Source organism: Carcharodon carcharias, chromosome 22, assembly GCF_017639515.1.
Source record: "Carcharodon carcharias isolate sCarCar2 chromosome 22, sCarCar2.pri, whole genome shotgun sequence".
Classification (NCBI taxonomy): domain Eukaryota; kingdom Metazoa; phylum Chordata; class Chondrichthyes; order Lamniformes; family Lamnidae; genus Carcharodon; species Carcharodon carcharias.
Window position 1 is genome coordinate 56,918,422 of NC_054488.1, and position 20,298 is coordinate 56,938,719.

Below are 20,298 nucleotides of genomic sequence, written 5' to 3' on the forward strand. Positions count from 1 at the left end.
TCCTCACCTCATGAGTGTGCTGACTTGAGCTGGAATGCAGTTCCATAGGTACAAGCAGTCCTCTGGGTTCATTGCCTAAATGGCCATTCGTGCATGAGTCTCGCCAGTGAATAGTGACCGCTATTCATTCGTGGAGCATATCACATCCAAACTCGATGTCATCTCCACCCAGATACAAACATCTTGCTTCGATCATGTAATTGTAATCAGTATGGGGAATATTTCAGCTTCCCTCAACAGGGTCACAGAGGCCATTTGTAACCCCTAGCTGCTGCTCCTGTTCCGTTCGGGCATGGCATCCATGCTTAAATCTTCTGGCCTGCACAGATTAGTATGACACCAGGCTGTTGGGCAAATTCAGGAAGAACATTTTAATGGAAATTTCAATTCACTTCCTTCATGAAATCATTACTTCAAACAGAAGAACAGTGAGGCATTCAGCTGTAAAGTAGTTTGGAGATTTAAACGCAGTCTATTTTAGTATCTGCCCTTCCAGATGTGGAGGACACCATGTATCGCAATTATTCTCTTGATCTGAGAAGGTTTTCTAGAAAAGTATAAACAGCCTGCTCAAAAAATCAAGGTTCACTCATCATACTTGACAGAAATAACAAGGAAAATTATTTTCTTACCATTCTGAACTTGAGCACTTCAAGGTTAAACCGAAGAGCTGGTCTCAAAAATTCTTTTTTCACTCTCTCAGTCTCTAACATCACAGCTAGGGTAAACTATTGAAAGCCTCTTTTACCAAATTGCCATGAATAAAAATTAATGGCAAAAAATCCCAGATTTAAGTATCCTTTTAATGTGATAAAAAGATGACACCAAAGTTGATGTCAAAAACATTACTTTATTGTCTAGGATGAAATGTCCTATCAAGTACAAAAGAATTACTCTTCATAGTTGCCACAATCTGTTAAAAACATAGATAGCAATCTATTGCCTACAGGTAGGAAAGAATTTTTTTTGCAACATTACTCAAAACGAACAAGTTCGTAGATATGAATAAATAGTACAGAAATACTGTGATGTGGTGATGAGATGTGCAGTATTTCACAACTCGAGAGTTAGTCCATAGTTTCCCCTTTTTTTAAACTCAATACAAATGCATACAATATGCAGCATTTCAAATTTAAAGTGTCCTTGCACCTTTTCCAAATTTTTATTTCCTTTGTTAGAATTCTTGGGAGAGACGTGAAGTCTCACAAATGGGTCATTTTAAGCACATACAGAAACACTTGTGGATTTTCTCAGTGGGAGATAATGGTTTCCTCCATTTATTGTTTTCATATACATCAATATTTCTGAACCTTAATACAAAAAAACAAAAAAAAATTCAGCATCTGACAAAATGTTTACATACAAGATAACTTCAGTACACACCGTTTATTTCAGTCTATCAAATTTCTGCAGAGTGATTGATAGTTTTCTGGTGCTGCCCCATCACCACCGTGGCAGTCTAACTCGGAAACCAATGCTGCCGACCGCTCAGCCAGTGGTCACGCGGAGCTCCAGTTCGGTCAGATTGATTAGGAAAAGAAAACTTCCTGTTGGATCCCATTCCGCTGTGCTCGCGTGTGTCTGTATGTCTATGTGTGGGTGTGTGCGTGCATGTGAAACAACTCCTTTCAAAGAAAGAAAGGATCAAGGGTTATCACTCACCGTTACCTACAGCAATTACATAAAAAAAGACCAACTTATCTGCAAGTTGGGTCTTTTTATATCAATAAGAAAAAAAGCACATAATTAGTTGACAAACAAGGGCAGCAGATTCTAAAAAAGAAAGCTTCATCTTTTCTCAGTAATAAATAAATACAGCTGTCAAATTTAAACATGTTTGTTTCATTACAGACAGCTTGCAGCCAGCTTCTTCACTGAAGAACTGTGGGATGAATTTTTCTGGGAAAACTGAAGCCAGCCCCTTGTCATAATAAGAGTGGACAGGATGCTTCGTGCTTCCCATCCCATATCAGGCGAGGAGAATACGACAGTCAAACAGGGCTGGTAAAAGGTGGTTTCTTTTACTTTATTTTTAAAATTTCCTTCCTTCTCCTCTTCTTTTAAACTCTCCCTTTTAGCTTCTAACAAACAGAATGGGGCTTTATCCAATTCAGTTAACTGATTGGTGCTTGAACAACAGTGCTGGTTAAGGTCAGTCAGTCAGGAAAACCCAACCAAGTATATCTGCCTCTGGTGGCATCAACTTCTTCTCTCTGCACTCTGAATGCGATTCCTGTTATTCACGCTTTGTACGATTTTGTTCATTGTTGTTTGAAGTCTAGAGAGTGCTGCAATCTACGCAGTAGAGTGTAATCTGTTAGGAATGAGATCTACAGAGCAGAAAATGGCACATGTTAGTATCCTTACATTTATAAAATAATACTGAACACTTCAAAAAATACCAGGAGGGATCAACCAACAAAATATAGAAGTAGACACATTTGATCACAGTATTGTAAAAGAATCCTGCATTCAATCTGCGTTTCTACCTGGCTGTTTGCAATTCTTCTTTCTAAAAGCACTTAAATTATTTTCATATAAAAATAAAAAATCACTCAGATCACTGAGATTAAAGACTTTTCTCCCCATTCTAACGTGGTTATAGATCATCCAAGCAACCAGTGCTACTTGTGCAATAAACTCGTATGACAATCATAATCATGTAAAGCAAAGGGAAAACATGCTTGCTAGAATACAATGATGTATTTATAGATGAAAATCCATAGAAAATGGCATAATTTTACAACAACCTGTATTTATTTAACATCTTTAATTTAGGAAATTATACAACAGCCAAGGAAGGAGATATCAGGATAACTGGCAAAAAGCAGTGGCAGAAAGGTAGATTTGGAGAGGCAGTGTGTACTTGTGAAATCTGATGATGTGTCTTCAGATGACGTCACCAAGCAGCTGCATGTAGGTGAGATAAGAGAGGGCCAAGGACAGGTCCTTGTGGGGCTCCATATTTAGCAGTGCAAGGGTGGACAGAAGTAGATTCTCTGTCAATAACTGGATAGGTAAGAGAGGAACCAAAGTGAATGCATATGGTTCAGCTGGACAGTGGAGAAGAGGTGACAGAACAGGATGACAGAGTCGATTGTGTCAAAGGCTGTAGAAAGGTAGAGGAGGGATAGTTTATCATGGTCACAGTCACAGAGGGCGTCATTTATGATTTTGATTAGGACTACTTCAGTGCAGTTCGAAGGGGCGGAAACCTAATTGGACAGCTTCAAACATATTGTGGGAAGGATGGGATATAAAGTTAGAAGGTGGCAAAATATTCAACGATCTGAGAGAGGATAAGGGAGGTTGGAGATGGGGCAGTAGTTTTGGACAGAGGAATTAAGATGGGTTTTTGAGGAGAGAGATAATGGTAGATTTGAAAGGGAGGGGGACATTACCCAAGGAGAGAGCCATTTATAGTATCAGCTAGCATGGAGGACAGGAAGCAAAGTTGATGGCCAGCAGTTTCATAGGAATTGGGTCAGGGAGCAAGAGGTCAGTGGCACAGACAAGATAAGCTCAGAGAGAAAGATGCAAGTTTGGGGCAAAGGCGGGGGAAGCATGGCTTGTTGAACAAGGGGAAAATAGGGATGTAGCAGGTAGCTGAATGGATGGGCTGGGGGAGCAGGAGGACTGGTAAAATGGTGGCAGGTTTTGGGAAGACACCCCAATATCTTCCTGCTGCCAAGGCGTAATACCAGCAGCGGACACCTCAGTGGTGCAGCCGCCTAGCAGGCAGCTAATTAGGCCAGGTGAGTGCCCAATTAAAGGCCATTTCTTGCCCTTGCTGCCACATGGGGAGACTACTAGTAAAGTCTGGCAGCCTCCTGGGAGGGGTGGGGGGATGGAAGCCTCCTTTATGACCACCATGGCCCACAGAAGGACCCCCTGGCAGCAATGGTACTTGTGGCACTGCTGGAGGGTGCATCTCCCACCCATTCCTCCTTCCCCACCCCTCTCAAACAAATCGCTGGGCCTACTTCATCTTGCAGCCCCAGCAGTAGCCAAATTGATTGGGTGGACCTGGCGGTGCTTTTAATTGGCCACTGCCAGTAAATGCTGGGTCAACCCTGCTTTTGATCCCAATGGCGTGACTTCTTAGCTGTTCATAAATTTCAGCTCATTGGTCTCAATATTAGTGACAAAGAAGTCCACAAGCTTCTCACGTTTGATGGAGACAAGTATGGAAGACTGATCTCAACTCAGATCCCCTGCTGATGCCAGTCTTTAACTACTTACCAGAAGGTTGCAAGTGAAACCCAAAGCTTATGTGCCATTCAATTTTCCTTCCTTTCCCCAAAGCACCTCAACACTGAGGACACAAGCCATGATAAGAGAACACTGTTCATGTGAGGCATTCATGGACATAAAACCACCTCTCACTTTGTGACAGTGTTAATGAAAAATCACAATGATTCAGCGCCAAACTGTTAATCTAACTTATTTGGAACACAGGACAGATGACACGAAATGAAGATGTCTTCCATGTCCAGCAGAGACCAGTGCCCTCAAACTACTTTTTATCACATCACTAATGATTCTACGAGAGACTACAATCAAAATAAACTGGCTTAGCACCTTCAGAGCATGACAATGAAATATCAAAGTACTTTAAAAAAAGCTACTAAGCCCCTCAAGACCAGAAGGTCCCAGTCTGTGCTCTTATACTTCCAAAACGTGCTAAGTTAGCTGATCTCAGCCAGAGTGGCAGTAGAGTCACGAATGACTTGTACCCCCGGGCAGGGAACAATTTGCTGGAGTTTCCATTCCTGGCAACGATACTGTTTGACAGGTATGGGCTTGAGTGTTACACCCAGATTGAACAACCTGCCAACACCTACTATACAAGTTCACACATGAAGGATGCCCACTTCGAGTACTAAAGGTGCCTGGCATCAACGGTACCATACTCAGCTAAGAGGTGATTTAAACGAGAACAGTTACTGCAGCATGCACTGAAGCCTCACCTGTTTGCCTTGAAAGTTTTCAGTTTCTGTACAAAAAATGATTCTAGAACCTCTGCACATTGATAAAACGGTGAATCACTGGGGTTATAGTAACGGCAGTTGTCAAAGATTTTGGTCATATCACCAACAAAGTCTGTCAATTTCTTGTAGAATCGATGATGTATCCTTTCTTCCATTGTAGCAAGATCTGTATTTTAAAAAAATCACATGTTCATTAAACATTTGATGTTTGGACAAAATCTTAAAGCATCCTCTGATATCACAGAAGTTGCAAAGAAAATCCAAACTTCAACTTGAGGTTAACATTTATTTTGACACTTGACTGGCATCCTTCCATCTGCAAGAGATGATGGGAAAGCAGCTTCAGAACTTTGTTAAGATCAGATGAGATCATCTGCTGTACTTCTTTTGATGGCTGAACAAGCTGATTCTGGAAAGGCAAAGTCTGCCAACACATGAAGTTGTCCCTTGCCGGTGGTGCGGGATGATCTCTGCTGAGGCCTTATTTGCAGGGCTGACATCTGCTTTGGAGCTTCTGCAACCACGTCATTCTGGTGGTGAAATCCTGCCCACAACTTTTGCCATTTGTGTCATCATCAGCTAGATGATCAGCTAGAGTTTGACACTTAAGTCTATATAATTTAAGCATGCTTGTTTTATTGTGGTGCTACTCTGGAGTTATACCACATAACTGGAGTTCGTTCTTTATAGGAGAAGCACCTGCGCTCTAACAGCTCACTCTGAAACCTGTATTTAGAAACTGAGAAGTATGAAGAAAATCCTCTATGAGCTGGCAATGGAAATAATATTTTTTTAAAAAATAATGCGCTTAAAACTTTTGCAAGTTCAAAGCAGTGCAAGTACCATAAAATCAGTTTCCTGAGCTGGTGACTATTTTGACTCAAAAGTTATTATAAAGCTAGCCATCCCATGTTCTCCATAATAATTTGAATAATTTATGTCTAGCATGAAAGAAATTACATAAAATCTGCATCAACAATTTTGAAGAGGATCCACAGTGCTGGAGTGCATTCATGATTTGCAATATCTGTATGCCATTCATTCCGTAAATATTGGAAGGGGAAAACTGAAGGAACGGGATAGTGATAGTTGGTTGTTTTTCAGATTGGAGGTAGGTTTGTAATGGATAAAAGCAAAAATGTTCCAGCAGTTTGGAAGAAGAGTCATACGGACTCGAAACGTTAACTCTGTCTTTCTCTCCACTGATGCTGTCAGACCCGCTGTGTTTTTCCAGCAATTTTTGTTTCAGATTTGTAGTGGAGTTCCCCAGGGGTCAGTGTTGCTCTTCCTGATATATATTAATGAGCTAGACTGTGGTGTGCAGGGCATGATTTCAAAATCTGAAGATGATGTGAAGATTGGCAATGTTATCAACTGTGATGGGGATAGTCTTGAATTTCAAAAGGATATAGACATGTTGATGGATTGGGCAGAGAAATTTGAGGTGATTCGTTTTGGCAGAAAAAATATGGTGAGACAGTATAAAATAAAGGGAGAGTCTCTAAAGGAGGTGCAGGAACAGAGGGGCCTCAGTGTATACGTACATAGATCATTGAAGATATCAGGGCATGCAGAGAGAGCAGTTAATAAAGCATATAGTATCTTAGTCTTTATTAATAGGGACATTGAGTACAAGAGTAAGGAGGTAATGTTGAACTTGTATAAGACACTAGTTAGGCCTCATCTGGAATACTGCATCTAGTTCTGGACAGCATACTTGAGGAAGGGTGTGAACGCATTGGAGAGAGTACAGAGGAGATTCACAAGAATGATTCCTGGGATAAAGAACTGTAGCTATGAGGATAAGTTGGGTCTGTTTTCCCTGGAGAAAAGGCAGCTGAGAGGAGACTTGATTGAGGTATTCAAGATCCTGAGGGTATGAACAGGGTAAATAGTGAGAAACTGTTCCCACTCAAGAGAACATCAAGAACTAGAGGGCACAGATTCAAAATAATTGGCGAAAATAGTAAATGTGAGGAAAAATGTTTTCATCCAGAGGGTGGTTGGAGTCTGAAGCAAACTTCCTGAAAGGGTGGCGGAGACAAGTTCAATCGAGGTATTCAGAAGGGAATTGGATTGCTACTTGAAAAGAGAGAATGTGCAAGATTATGGGGATAAGGCATGGGATTAGATGGAATGCTCTTTCAGAGAGCCAGTGCAGACTCAAATGGGCCAAAAGGCCTCCTTCTGCACTGCAAAGATACTATGATACTGAGTTTTGATGAGGTACTGATGTTTACACTGTTTTCTCTAGATCTTTTCATTTTAAAGTTTGAGAGTTTGGTAAAATTTTATATAGTAGCAAAAAGAACTACCAGCAGAAAATAAATATAATGAACCATGAGCCGCATACATTCACATCAGTGATTCATTGTGTTTATGCTACAGATGTTCATTTTTCCGCAGCTTTCCTGCCAATCATACAGGCAGGTTTCAGGAGCCAAAGATAAGGCAGACTCTAAGCATAATAATAGTTCTTCATGGATAGTGATCTCAGGAACAAAACGCTAACTGTAAGATTAATGGAGTGAGGAACATTTTCAGGAATCGCCATTCTTTACCTTTAAAATGATCATTGACTTGAACAAGTCACATTTGATTTCATTCCTATTCAAAACTGATCACAAAAGAAATATGGAACCAAAATGACCATAACAAAAACCTGCATTTATATGGGTCTTTAACTTAGAGAGATGCTCTTTGGCACACTGCAGAATTCTGATAAGACAAAAATTGACATTGAGTCATGGAAGATGAAATGAATCAGAGGTAGGTTTTAATGAATGTCTTAAAGTAGTAAATGACAACCAACACAGCCCTTCATCTGGGCAAGTGGAACTGTGCATGTACTACCCAGCCAAAGCATTCCTTCCTCCTTGAGAGATGTACTTTAATTCAACCTACCCTCATCACCACACACCTCATTTTGACCATTATTCATAAAGAATTTCAGATCTTTAAATTCTTAGTCCAGGAATCTTGTGAAAGGTTGAGGAATGGTGTCCACACTTCTACATTTAGCCCTCGATTCAGGTGGGGTACATCTCTCTATATGGAGAGCTGATTTCACATAGATCTGATAGTTCAGTGAAATAGGCAGAGTCAAGCAAACTGATCACTTTCTTAGATGAAAAGTGAAAGGTGCAGACGTGATGGGCCCAATGGCCTCCCAGTGGTTCAAGGTGATGGCTTGAAATGGGACCTTAACAGAAAATAACTGGGCTGATGAGAGTGGATGTAAAAGGATAGCTTTAACTAAGTGTAGCACTGCACTTAATATCTCACCATAACTTTGCTTCTTAGCATCACCAAGAAGACCAGGATGCTTCTTCATTTCTTACCATGGTCATCACTTTCAAAATAAATGGAAACAGTAGGTACAGACCAAATCATCCCAGAGTTTGATTCAGAGTCTGTCTGGTGTTAGTTGGTGGTATATTTGGCTTCATAAGCTAGGAAGCTTAATGCTGTTAGGTTTCAAAACCGCATCTACTGAATAACTCCTAATTTGCTCACTTGAGGTTTAACATGCTATCCAGTGCTTTGCAGAACCAGTTGGCCATATTTATTCCAGTATGAAAACTGAATTTAAGGCAGCAATTTTCCCATTTTCTCCATTTGTAATGGATCTTCAAATTTCTCTCAACTGCTCTCTTGCAATTCCTGCCCGAAATGCCCAGGTGGGAATATTGGGTGAGGACTGCAGCTGGCTTGGCAGTGAAGCTTCCACAGCTGAACAGCGTCCCAACACACTGAACAGGCTCACAGCTGAAGAATAGTTGCTTGCGCATACCTGGAATGGTAATCCAGCAATAGGCAGCACCTTTTCAAGGCATGGAGACACACTCCCCCAAAACATTATGTAAAAGACACCTGCAGGAACTTTTATGTCACATCTGAAAATTAAATTAGGTCTAGTTGTGATGACACAGCAATGTTTTTAACTTGCCCTTTAGAAAATATAATGACTTTTCTTTGTAATGAGCAAATTCTTTTATGTTCTTTATTTTTAATGGGAAATTATTGAAGTGTCAAAAGTAATAAAGGGCTTTAAAAAGCCCAGCAGATTGATTAAACCTATTGGACCGTAAAATGTTTTCCATGCCCCTTCTGCCAAATGAGAAATGTTAAAATTTTGTCTTGTTTAATGTCTTGTGGAGGCAGATTGTTATCATTGCACGCCCTGGCCACCGCCTTCAAACACTCATCACCCATGAGACCTAAAGTTACTTAAGTGTGAAGGACCAAGTAAATAAGCCCCTTTCATCTTGATATTTATGCCCCTGATTTTTCATCAACACAAACACAAGCAGCTTTCCAAGTCTGTAATGTACAGTCTTTGCTGTTTTGATTACTCTTCTACAAATTAAGTACTGGAAGTAAATGGAGACAGAGGACAGGCATGAGTAACTTTTAAAAAAAAGTCAAACTGTTGATCAGAATAGATACAAAGGGATCAAGTGCCAGACCCTGCAAAGTCCTCCTTAGTAACATCTGGGGGCTTGTGCCAAAGTTGGGAGTTAGTGAGATAAGCGCTAGCTAGACTTAGTCATACTCCACCAATAATACCTTACAGACAATATCCCAGACATACCATCGCCATCCCTGGGTATGTACTGTCCCACAGTGATATACAGTTGGGGGGGGATTTGCCCTGTGAGTCCGCAAATCTACTCCAGACCTCATGATGTCTCAGGCCAAACATGGGCAAGGAAACCTCCTGCTGATTACCACATACCGCCCCCACTTCAGCTGATGAATCAGTGCTCCTCCATGTTGAACATCACTTGGAGGAAGCACTGAGGGTGATAGGGGCGCAGGATGTACTCTGGGCGGGGGACTTCAATGTCCATCACCGAGAGTGACTCGGTAGCACCATTATTGACTGAGCTGGCTGAGTCCCAAAAGACATAGCTGCTAGACTGGATCTGTGGCGGGTGGTGAGGGAACGAACAAGGAGGAAAAACCTATTTGACCTCATCCTCACCAACCTGCCTGCCACAGATGCATATACCCATGACAGTATCAGTAGGAGTGGCAACCTCACAGTCCTTGTGGAGACGCAGTCCTGTCTTCACATTGAGGATACCCTCCATTGCGCTGTATGGCACGACCACCATTCTAAGTGGGATAGATTTCGAACAAATCTAGCAACTAGAGACTGGGCACTGTGAGGCGCTGTGGGCCATCAGCAGCAGAACTGTATTCAAACACAATCTGTAATCTCATGAACGAGCATATCCCAATCTACCATGACCACCAAGCCAGAGGCTGAACCCTGGTTCAATAAAGAGTGCAGTAGGGTATGCCAGAAGCAGCACCAGGCATACCTAAAAAGGAGAGATCAACCTGGTGAAGCTATAACACAGGACTACTTGCATGCCAGACAGCATAAGCAGCAAGTGATAGACAGAGCTAAGCAATTCCACAACCAATGGATCAGATCTAAAGCTCTGCAGTCCTGCTACATCCAGTCGTGAATGGCGGTTGACAATTGAACAACTCACTGAAGGAGGAGGCTGCACAAATATCCCCATCATTGAAGCCCAACATAGTGCAAAAAATAAGGCTGAAGCATTTGCAACAATCTTCAGCCAGGAGTGCCAAGTGGATGATCCATCTCTGCCGCCTCCGGAGATCCCCAGCATCATAGATGCCAGTCTACAGCCAATTCAATTCACTCCACGTGATATCAAAAAACGGCTGAAGGCACGAGGTACTGCAAAGGCTACAGGTCCTGACAGGATTCCAGCAATAGTACTGAAGACATGCTCCAGAACTTGCTGCGTCCCTAGCCAGGTTGTTGTTCCAATGCAGCTACAAGGCTGGCATCATGTGGAAAATTGCCCAGGTTTTTATACACAAAAGGCAGGACAAATCCAACCCGGTCAATTGCCGCCCTATCAATCTACTTTCGATCATCAGCAAAGTGATAGAAGGAGTCACTGACAGTGCCACCAAGCAGCGCTAATTCAGCAATATCCTGCTCATTGACACTCCATGGCCACTCAGCCCCTGATAACATACAGCCCTTGGCCCAAACATGGACAAAACAGCTAAATTCCAGGGGTGAGGTGAGAGCAACTGCCCTTGACATCAACGGAGCATTTGACGAAGTGTGGCATCAAGGAGCCCTGGCAAAACTGGAATCAATGGAAATCAAGGCAAAAATTCTCCAATGGTTGGATTTGCACCTAGCACAAAGGAAGATGGTTGCGGTTGTTGGAGGTCAATCATCTCAGTCCCAGGACATTGTTGCAGGAGTTTCTCAGGGTAGTGTCTTAGGCCCAACCATCTTTAGCTGTTTCGTCAATGACCCTCCCTCCATCATAAGATCAGAAGTAAGAATGTTTACTGATGAATGCATAATGGTCAGCGCCATTCACAACTCCTCAGATACTGAAGCAGTTCGTGTCCATAGGCAGCAAGACCTAGACAACATTCATGCTTGGGCTGATAACTGGCAAGTTACATTTGCACCATGCAAGTGCTAGACAATGACCATCTCCAACAAGAGAGAATCTAACTATCTCCCCTTTTCATTCAATGGCATTATCATTGCTATCAACATCCAGGACAGATTACCATTGGTCAGAAACTGAACTAGACCAGCCAAATAAATATCGTGGCTACAAGAGCAGATTGGAGGCTGAGGATTTTGTGGAAAATGACTCGTCCTAATTCCTCAAAGCATGTCCACCATCCAACAGGGCACAAGTCAGGAGTGTGGAATACTCTCCACTTGCCTGGATGAGTGGAGCCCCAACAAGACTCAAGAAGCCTGACGTCATTCAGGACAAAGCAGTCCACTTGATAGGCACCCTATCCACCACCTCAAACATTCACTCCCTCCACCATGAACGCAGAACAAAAGCAGTGTGTACCACCTACAAGATGTACTTCGGCAACTCACCAAGACTCTTTCGACAGCACCTTCCAAACCCATGACCTCTGCCACCTAAAAGGACAAGGACAGCAGATGGAAAGGAACACCATCACCTCAAAGTTACCAACCAAGCCACACACTTTGGAACTGGCTTGGAACTATATTGCCATTCCTTCACTGTCATTGGGTCAAAACCCTGGAACGCCCTTCCTCACAGCACTATAGGTGTCCCTCCACCAAATGGAATTTATTGTTTCAAGAAGACAGCACACCACCACCTTTCTCAACCGTAGTTAAGCATGGGCAATAAATACTGGCCTAGCTAGCGATGCTCACATCCCATGAAAGAATAATAAAGTGAAGGCTGCCACTATTATACAAATTGTGAATCAGGTCTACTTTTACAACACCACTTTGAATACTCCATGAAAGCTGGGTTATGAAATAGTTATAAGTCAACATTCTGACTAAATTCCATCCCTCCTCTTCAACCCAGTATCAACATCCATCACATCATTCCAATGGCTCCCAAATTTTGTCAAGATCATGTAGGGAAAGAAGTTTTTTTTAAAAGTCAGACATGAAATGGATCCATCCATGCCTGCACAGTGGTTTTAAAAATAATTTTCCACCTTCAAAGGCCTCACACAAGCTAAAAAGCAGCTCTGCAGGTCAGTAACCTACCAGTACCTCAAATCTTCATTTACATGCTCAGGCAGTGAATGGGGCAACAAGCTATTCCACCACAGGGGGCACTACAGTCTAGGTATAACAAGAAACATTGTTTATCCAGTCACTCCTTTCTCATGTCCCTGCACAACACCTGGGAGGACAGGTAACCTTCTCACACTCCTGTTAACACTGCCTCAATGAAGAGTGCATAATGAACTTTAACTCTCTGCATTGGCGAAGCACCCTGCCTTCTTCAGTGGTATGGCCAGACTGGACCATGCCCATCACAGGGAACAACTTCAATTGTACAATGGAAAACATATATGACAGATTATCTCACTAGGTTGGTACCAAGCTGAAGTACAAATAGTGAATGACTTACCCATTGGCTCTTTGATGATGCCATAATAATCTGGCGCATCATTGGGATCTACTGGTTCCAAGAAGGGCCAAGCCATTTTATGAGCCTATTGAAAAATTAAAGAGTTTACACTTTAAAATGCTTCACCGGAAACACCAACATATGGAGCTCCCACCTCTACAATCAATTCAATTTTATCTAAAAACAAGCGCTAACAGTGTGAAATAGATGCAGGCAAAGAAACTCAGATTGCCAATTCTGAGCATTCTGGGGAATGACATACCGATCATGAGGTTAGAGTGTCTGCTCCTCATTGCCAGATCACTTGAAAACAAGTACTGGAGGACTTCCAATGGCTGTGGAATCACACCCTAGAATAAGTCACTGCTTTCAGGGGTGCAGAAGAAATGTTTGAAAATTAGAGTGAGGAGGAGGGGAAGGAAATTTGAGACCTACATCACTCTTCCCAAATCCACTTGTCATACCGTGGCTGCAGCTTTTCCACTGAATGAACAATATACTAACAGTCAAAGAACTGCAATGAGGAATGTGATCCCACATCTATCCCTTTAGAAGCAGCACACACTGTAGCTCCAATTCTTAACACCAGCCACTGTTAAGTTTTCTTCAGAAAAAAACCTCACATTTGCAGCAATAAATAGCAACCCTCAAGTTTAAATCATAGGTGTAGTGCATACGCAACAGGACCATCACAAAAAAATCTTCCATTTTGTCTGTTTTTACACATTGTCTTGGTGTATAGGAGTGTAGAATGAAATGCACCGTGTGCGCGGATGGGAAAGAAATAGAATTGGGAGGCACAATACACCTTTGATCAATCAGGTTTTAGACAATAAGTATCAATTACAAGTTTAATAATATGATTGTGAAATGTGACTAATCAGGGTTTCACTGGCCTGTAAACCTAGTTTCCAAAGTCCCATTTCAAGATCCAAAAGCTAAGTTAATGTGCACCTTTCTGCAAATACAAAGGTTTATTGAACCAGTGACACATGACTTGTGTCAGTTAACAATTTCTCTGCTACTTCAACTCAGTTGAGCATAGGCGACATCGACTGCAGATTCAAAGTCCCGAACAGGATACATTTAAGTAGACTAAACATTGGCATCTCCAGATACTGGCATAGCCCAAATGCTGTAGGTTCATATAAAAGGTTTCAAAAGGATCAGTTTTGCACAGAACTTGTACCTCAAATTTAATTGTTTTACATTTAAGACATTTAATTTACTTTTTATTTTAATATGGCAATACAATGGAGGGACTGAGTTTTAAAATTCTGAAAATTCTTTCAAAAATTCACAATTTTACTGCAGATTTGGATTATTCCATCAGTATTTAAATGAGGTATTTGGTGCAGAGTGCTCTCACAGAGTGACTACGCCTAAACCCTTTTCTATTAATGCAAGTTAGTTTGCTGCCAGCTACAAGGTGCTATACTTTGAATTGTACTATTTTGGAGCTGGTTAAAGGAGAGAAAAGTCAGTATCACCCCCAGATCGCAAGATTGTTAAAGACTACGGCTAAGTATCACTGGCCTAGGCTACAGAAAGCTACTGCCTATGTTATCACCCAGTCTTCTGGCAGGAGGATGGGGTTTAGGGTAGAAAAAAAAAAACAAACATGAGGGAAGGAAGCACAGAACAAAAAGTTAACAGAAGTTTAATTAGAAATTATTTTGCAAACTCTCTCACCTGTAAAGAACGCAGCACTCGTCTAAGACCTTCATAGTCTTTGTCTGAAAGCGGGCTGAGCACAGTCATAGCATCTTCCGTAGACTGGCACTGTGGGCAGACATACTCATCAATGAGATCTGCCTCACTTTGTAGAATGCCAACACAGCGCCCATGGTACCAGTTTTGGCAGCGGTCACAACCAATGTAAAACCTATGGGTTTAAAAAAAGTACACATACTATTTGCTACTGAACTTCACTGTTAAAACAAACAATCAATGGCATCAACTAAATGCACCATGGGTCAGTCATTATTTTATCAGATTCACGTGATAGCAAGTATTCAATTAAAAACTAGTTGAACCATGCAGACTAGAAGGTCCCAGGTTAAATGCCCAGTATATGCTGTGTTAACTGATCTTATGGCAGCATGTTACAATTAGCTTCAGAATCCAGACTGACAAGCATCAGTATAGATCCTCATTCCTGATAGTTAGCCAACAACCTTCGGGTTAAGTAACCTGGCAATACTTTTTAATGAAAACTAACACAAAAAGGATGGTCAGCTGTAGATTCAAGGTGCCTATGTGCACCAAACAAGAAGTCAGTTGAGAAGGGGAGAGGAGGGAAGGGGAGAAAGTTAATGGGAAAAAAAATCAAATTCAAACTTGGAATCAATGCCTATATACAAGCAAGGATTATGTACAAGGTTGAGGGATTGGAGAATCCTTTTTTAAAAAAAAAAATTGGGATGTCCATGATATAAATCATAAAAATAATTTCCCCATTATATTTTTGCTTTTCAACAAAATTAAAAACTGCCACAAAGGAATCTGAAGTGCATTACTGCAAGCGATAGAATTTATAATATTCATTTTCAAACAAATATTATATATTCTTAGCAACACCACTTAAGAACACTGCTTTTTGCATATCATCAGTGCACAAGTCAAGCTTTGTCAAGATTACAAACCACAACAGAGCTTTTATTAGCAAAGCAAGAGACCATGATATTTGAAACCTGTAAAAATCCACTGTATAATGTTAGATACAAACCTTCCAAAATCCATCATTCTGAATCCCTCTTGGAGAATGGATTTTTTTTAAAGCCACAGTTCAATACAGAATTTAGCTCATTTAATTAAAATCAAGTTTTTTCTACCTACCTGAATAGCCAATTCTTTCTCCCAAAGTAAAAAAATGTTTCTACAAGTTCCCCCAGTAGATTAAAGATTAAATATACTCACTGCTGCAGCTACCCAGTGGCTCAGACAGACAATAAGTAACAGAGGATGCTTGGTTTTGCAGTTAGCTGAACTCTGCTTCGGTAGTAATAATAGTGCTCTGGGTTGATAAGCAGGAGATTGGGAACAGTTAGGGCTCTTAACCCTGACTGTTATTCCTGATGAAAAGTGTTATAGTGGGCAAGGACATGATTAGCTTAGTTGTGATGTCTCACATGGATCAACAACCTGCCAACCTTCGCTACCTAAGCTCATAAATGAAGAGTATTTGCTTGATCAGGTTACTCAGATGTTCTGAGAGTCAGTGGGACTGTGCCCCAGTCAGGAGTCAATGCCTTCAATAAATGAAGAGGCAAGGGGGAAATAATTTGGGACAGTTATGTGGTAACCTTAATAGCTGAATGGAAGAGACTGCAGAATATGTATAGTGCATCAGTCCAAATTTAAGAGAAAAAAATAAACACTATAGAAACATCAAAACAATGGTCTGCAGATGGGAGTTAATGAAAAAAAAATCAGCTTCAAATTTGGAATCAATACCTAAATACATGCACTGAGTAGCCACAAATATCACAGGCAAGCTTAGTATGATTTCATGCAGTCTGCATCATAACCAGCAGCTAAGAAACATCCAAGGAGGACAATAGTTCATGCCTGTCACGCAAAAGGAAAACGATCACAGGGCGATAAAAAGTCTCCGTTGATGTTTCAGCTTACTGTGATTCGTCGTATGGTGTTCTACAAATACAGTAGAGCTCCTCGCTGCTGCCCTCCTGTGCTCGTTTACACTCATTGCAAATGTACTCATCCATTTTTTTAGCCTCTTTTTCTGTGATACCAACACATTCTCCGTGATACCAGTTCGTACAGAGATCACAGCCAATGTAGAACCTGAAAAATGAACACACACATCATAGTGTGTTTAAGTTCTCTCTCCCTCCTATTAGCCACAAACCTTTTATGTAGAAGCAACCTGGTGGTGCAGCACACTGGTGTCGGGCCATGGATTATATGGATTCATTCTTGAAGCACTCCACAGAACAACACTCCAATCTCAGCCAGGTTGTTGGAGTAGGCTGGGTGGTGCCATGACCCTTACAAGTGAAGGAGGTTGGAACACTGGGATGAGAGTCAGCTCAGGATGTACTCACACATCTGTCAGCGATCAATGACAGATGTAGTCAAAAATGTCCTGTCTGCTTGGGAATGTTGCATGGAATAGAGGAGAAAACAGGAAAAAATGGTGTACGGCATGAGGAAGCAAAGGAAGAGAGAGAAAATGAGAGCGAGGACAGTGCTTTTAAAAAAGCATTGTGTATTTATAGACCTTTGCCATTTTGGAAATGTATGCAAGTCTTATCTACAAAAAAATGACCCTATTATCTACACAATCAGTGAAGCAAGTGGGATGGTCCTCATCAGTACCTCCCTCCATCTGCCTGCTCAAAACCAGAAAACCTCCCTTTAACCAAGACAAAAAAGTTAGCTGCATGAAACCAGTATTTGGACTTGGGAGACTTCCCAGGAAGCAGGCGGTGTGATGACACTGGTTAACAAGTTAAGCAACAATACTGAATAAGAGAAGAGGACACTCTTGTCATTTCATAACCACTTTATTTTGGCTGCCTATCTTATTTTGGTGATAATTTCTTCTAAAGGATAATTTTCTTCCTGTACTATGCTTGGCTAGAAGAGCAGCTGAGCAACCGACCACAATGGCAATGTCACAAACTAGCAGCTAGAAAGTGATGGCAGAGACTCTCTCCTTTCTGGCCTCTTCTCTGCAGGGTGGTAAAACCAAAATTGATAATATAACACTTTAGGAAGTCGCTAGCAGAGAGCTTGTCCCACAATTCTAAAGCGTTATTTACCATGTTGTTTACCATGATTAAATTCAGGCATAATTTGTTTAAAAAGTCCTCGCCAGCAACTGTGGTGCAGAACTATAATTTCAAGCAAAAAAATATAGATTTCCATTTGCAAATTTCTACAAGGTTGGATTCTCAACCTCACCCTTTCTGGGCAGAGATAAATGCCTCCTCACAGAAGGGGAATGGTTGATACACAACTCTCAAAATGTAGACCTTGGACTAGTTGGACCATAAACAGCACAGGTAGAGCAGATTCCTACATGATGTCTTGCTTTGGAAACAGTGCATGTCTTATTTTTTGGACTGGTAGCAAGGCAGAGTCAAGAAACAATCAAATTAAAACCCAAAAAGGAATTGGATAAATACTTGGAGAAAAAAAACTGCAGGGATACGAAAAAAGTGGAGGAGTGAAACTGACTGGATTGCTCTCCAAAAGAGCTGGACGGGCTTGATGGGCTCAATAGCCTTCCTTCTTCTGTGTACTATCCTAAGATTGTGATCATAAATAATTCCCACTTTTGTATAGTTAATACACTCCCTGTTAACAAGATTATTAAACATTCATTACCCCTTCTATCCACTGAAGTTTTACAGAATCAAAAAAATACAGAAGCATACATCATTAAATAGCAATGACCATCGCCACCCTAATGCTGAATGAATACCAAACAGAAGATACAGGCTTTAGGTCTGGAGCAGAAAGAGGAAAATGGCTGGCACAATCCCTCAAAAAGAACCTGAACAACTGGACTAGCTGAATGGTAAACAACCACTTTTCATTATTACCTCATTTTCTTAAATGCTAGTTAGTATCATCAGTGAAACAGAAAACAAAGTGAAGAATGAACTTGATTTATTCAAAGCTGCTGTTTCATCAAATACATGAAGCACAATGATGCAAGGTATCAATGTGCTAGAACACGGCTGTGCTGTGATCCTGCACATTTGATTCTCTATGTCAAGTTCCTGACACTTGGAGAGATACCAAATGTCGTTTACTGCACAGGTGGTGGCTATTCAGCTCATCATGTCTACTGGCTCTTAGCTGGAATAGTTCAAGTCTAATCCCACTGGCTCTGCTCTCCTGCCATAACCCTGTATATTCCCTTGCTTCAAATATAAACACTCCTTCCTTAAACTACTGCAATGGCCTGTGCCTCAATTATTCCCTATGGCATATCATTTCATAATCTCAACAACAACTCTGCATAAACAATTTCCTCTCCTCACTCTGATAACAATTTTAAACTAATGACCCCCCCCACCACTGATGCCAAATCACACTTATTCTTTCAACTTATCAGAGCTGGGGCTACTTATTTATAGAAGCCTGGGAGCAAGTTGGCTGCATGCAATGGGGGAAGAGATATATGGGAGAAGAGGAAACTGCATCCTTGGACGGGTGGGAGAAGGGGTGTTTGAGAAGAAGAAAGGAAAATACAACCCCCAGACAAACATATATGTTTGCCTCATTTCTCAGATTAATGGCAATTTTTAGCTTCCAAATTATGTAAAATGCATGCTTTCCCTTACAATCGTTCAGAAAGAACTCTTATCTCTGTGGAGATTCTCGAGGGCTGCACTGGTGGGCACATATCTGGAGATCATGGCCTTGCACGCTAACTTCATGTACCTGCTAGAGCAGAGTGACCTCAAACATCCACTTGCCATAATGCTTGGAAACGGAGGCAAATGGCCCTAATGGGACTAAGGGAATCATTTATAATAATGGAATACAAGTAGAAGAAAATATTTGTCTATCACATACTTTGATTCATCATAAGGTGTCTTGCAGATACAGTAAAGCTTTGTGTCCTTCTTGGATTCTTTTGAGGTAGTAGAAATCATCTTTTTCTTCTTCACCTTTGCAGGCTCCCTCTCTTCATCTCGTTTTCGTTTCTGCGTCACCACGGCTTGTACGGCATTTGCGGCAGCGGCAATGGCTGCAGTCTGGATAGCTGCTGCCTGTGCCTTCTCTTTCTCTTTCCTTAATTTATTTCTGTCTTTTTTCAGCTCCTCCTAACAAAATGAACAAAAGTTCTGTCAACAGCAGCAAACTGATGTAACAGCAACAGTGCAACTCTGTGCAATGGAACACTGCTGCAAACTGTACCCTGTTCATCAGATAGCAAAGATAACTCACTGAAAGATTCGATAAACTTGTCAAAAAATGTAGAGTGCTTTTTCTCAATTTTAGATTTCACCTCCTGGTCTTCCAGCCAGGAGACGAAAGATTCCCTGGTGCCAGTATTGATGCCCAGAATTCAGCAAGTGTACTCATCTAGCTTAAGGGATGATTCAGAAAAATACCTAATCCCACCTTTACTATTGCTGATGGCCAACTAACTTGTATTTCACCTACGTTTTAATGGAGCTAAGTTTGTGGCAGAGGTGATGACACTGCCTGCCAATAAACTGGTTTGTTTCAATTGGGTAAGCTGAATTTAGCTTTAGGTTGAATTGCCAGCTGAGTGTCCCTTGGAAGCAATGCATTCTACCCTTTGGCAACCAAGAAAAGAACCATCATCCCGCCTAGTTTGAACTGTACTATTCTCTGTACACACAGAAGAACAAGAAAAA

General features: G+C 41.3%; 1 protein-coding gene across 18 annotated transcripts in view; it reads right to left on the reverse strand.

Moving 5' to 3' along the window:
- Nucleotides 1-1,243: 1,243 nt before the first annotated feature.
- Nucleotides 1,244-20,298, reverse strand: part of bptf (bromodomain PHD finger transcription factor) — a 137,724-nt gene continuing 118,669 nt past the window's right edge. For 14 of the 18 annotated variants that reach the window (XM_041216641.1, XM_041216644.1, XM_041216643.1 and 11 more), the window contains 6 exons: nucleotides 19,487-19,737; nucleotides 16,565-16,738; nucleotides 14,624-14,816; nucleotides 12,932-13,016; nucleotides 4,971-5,157; nucleotides 1,244-2,330 (listed from right to left, as the gene is read on the reverse strand). In XM_041216641.1, the coding sequence (XP_041072575.1) occupies nucleotides 2,318-2,330; nucleotides 4,971-5,157; nucleotides 12,932-13,016; nucleotides 14,624-14,816; nucleotides 16,565-16,738; nucleotides 19,487-19,737 (903 nt within the window). In that variant the 3' untranslated portion in view covers nucleotides 1,244-2,317. The remainder of the gene's footprint in view (nucleotides 2,331-4,970; nucleotides 5,158-12,931; nucleotides 13,017-14,623; nucleotides 14,817-16,564; nucleotides 16,739-19,486; nucleotides 19,738-20,298) is intronic. The other 4 variants (XM_041216645.1, XM_041216642.1, XM_041216646.1 and 1 more) reach the window with 1 other exon arrangement.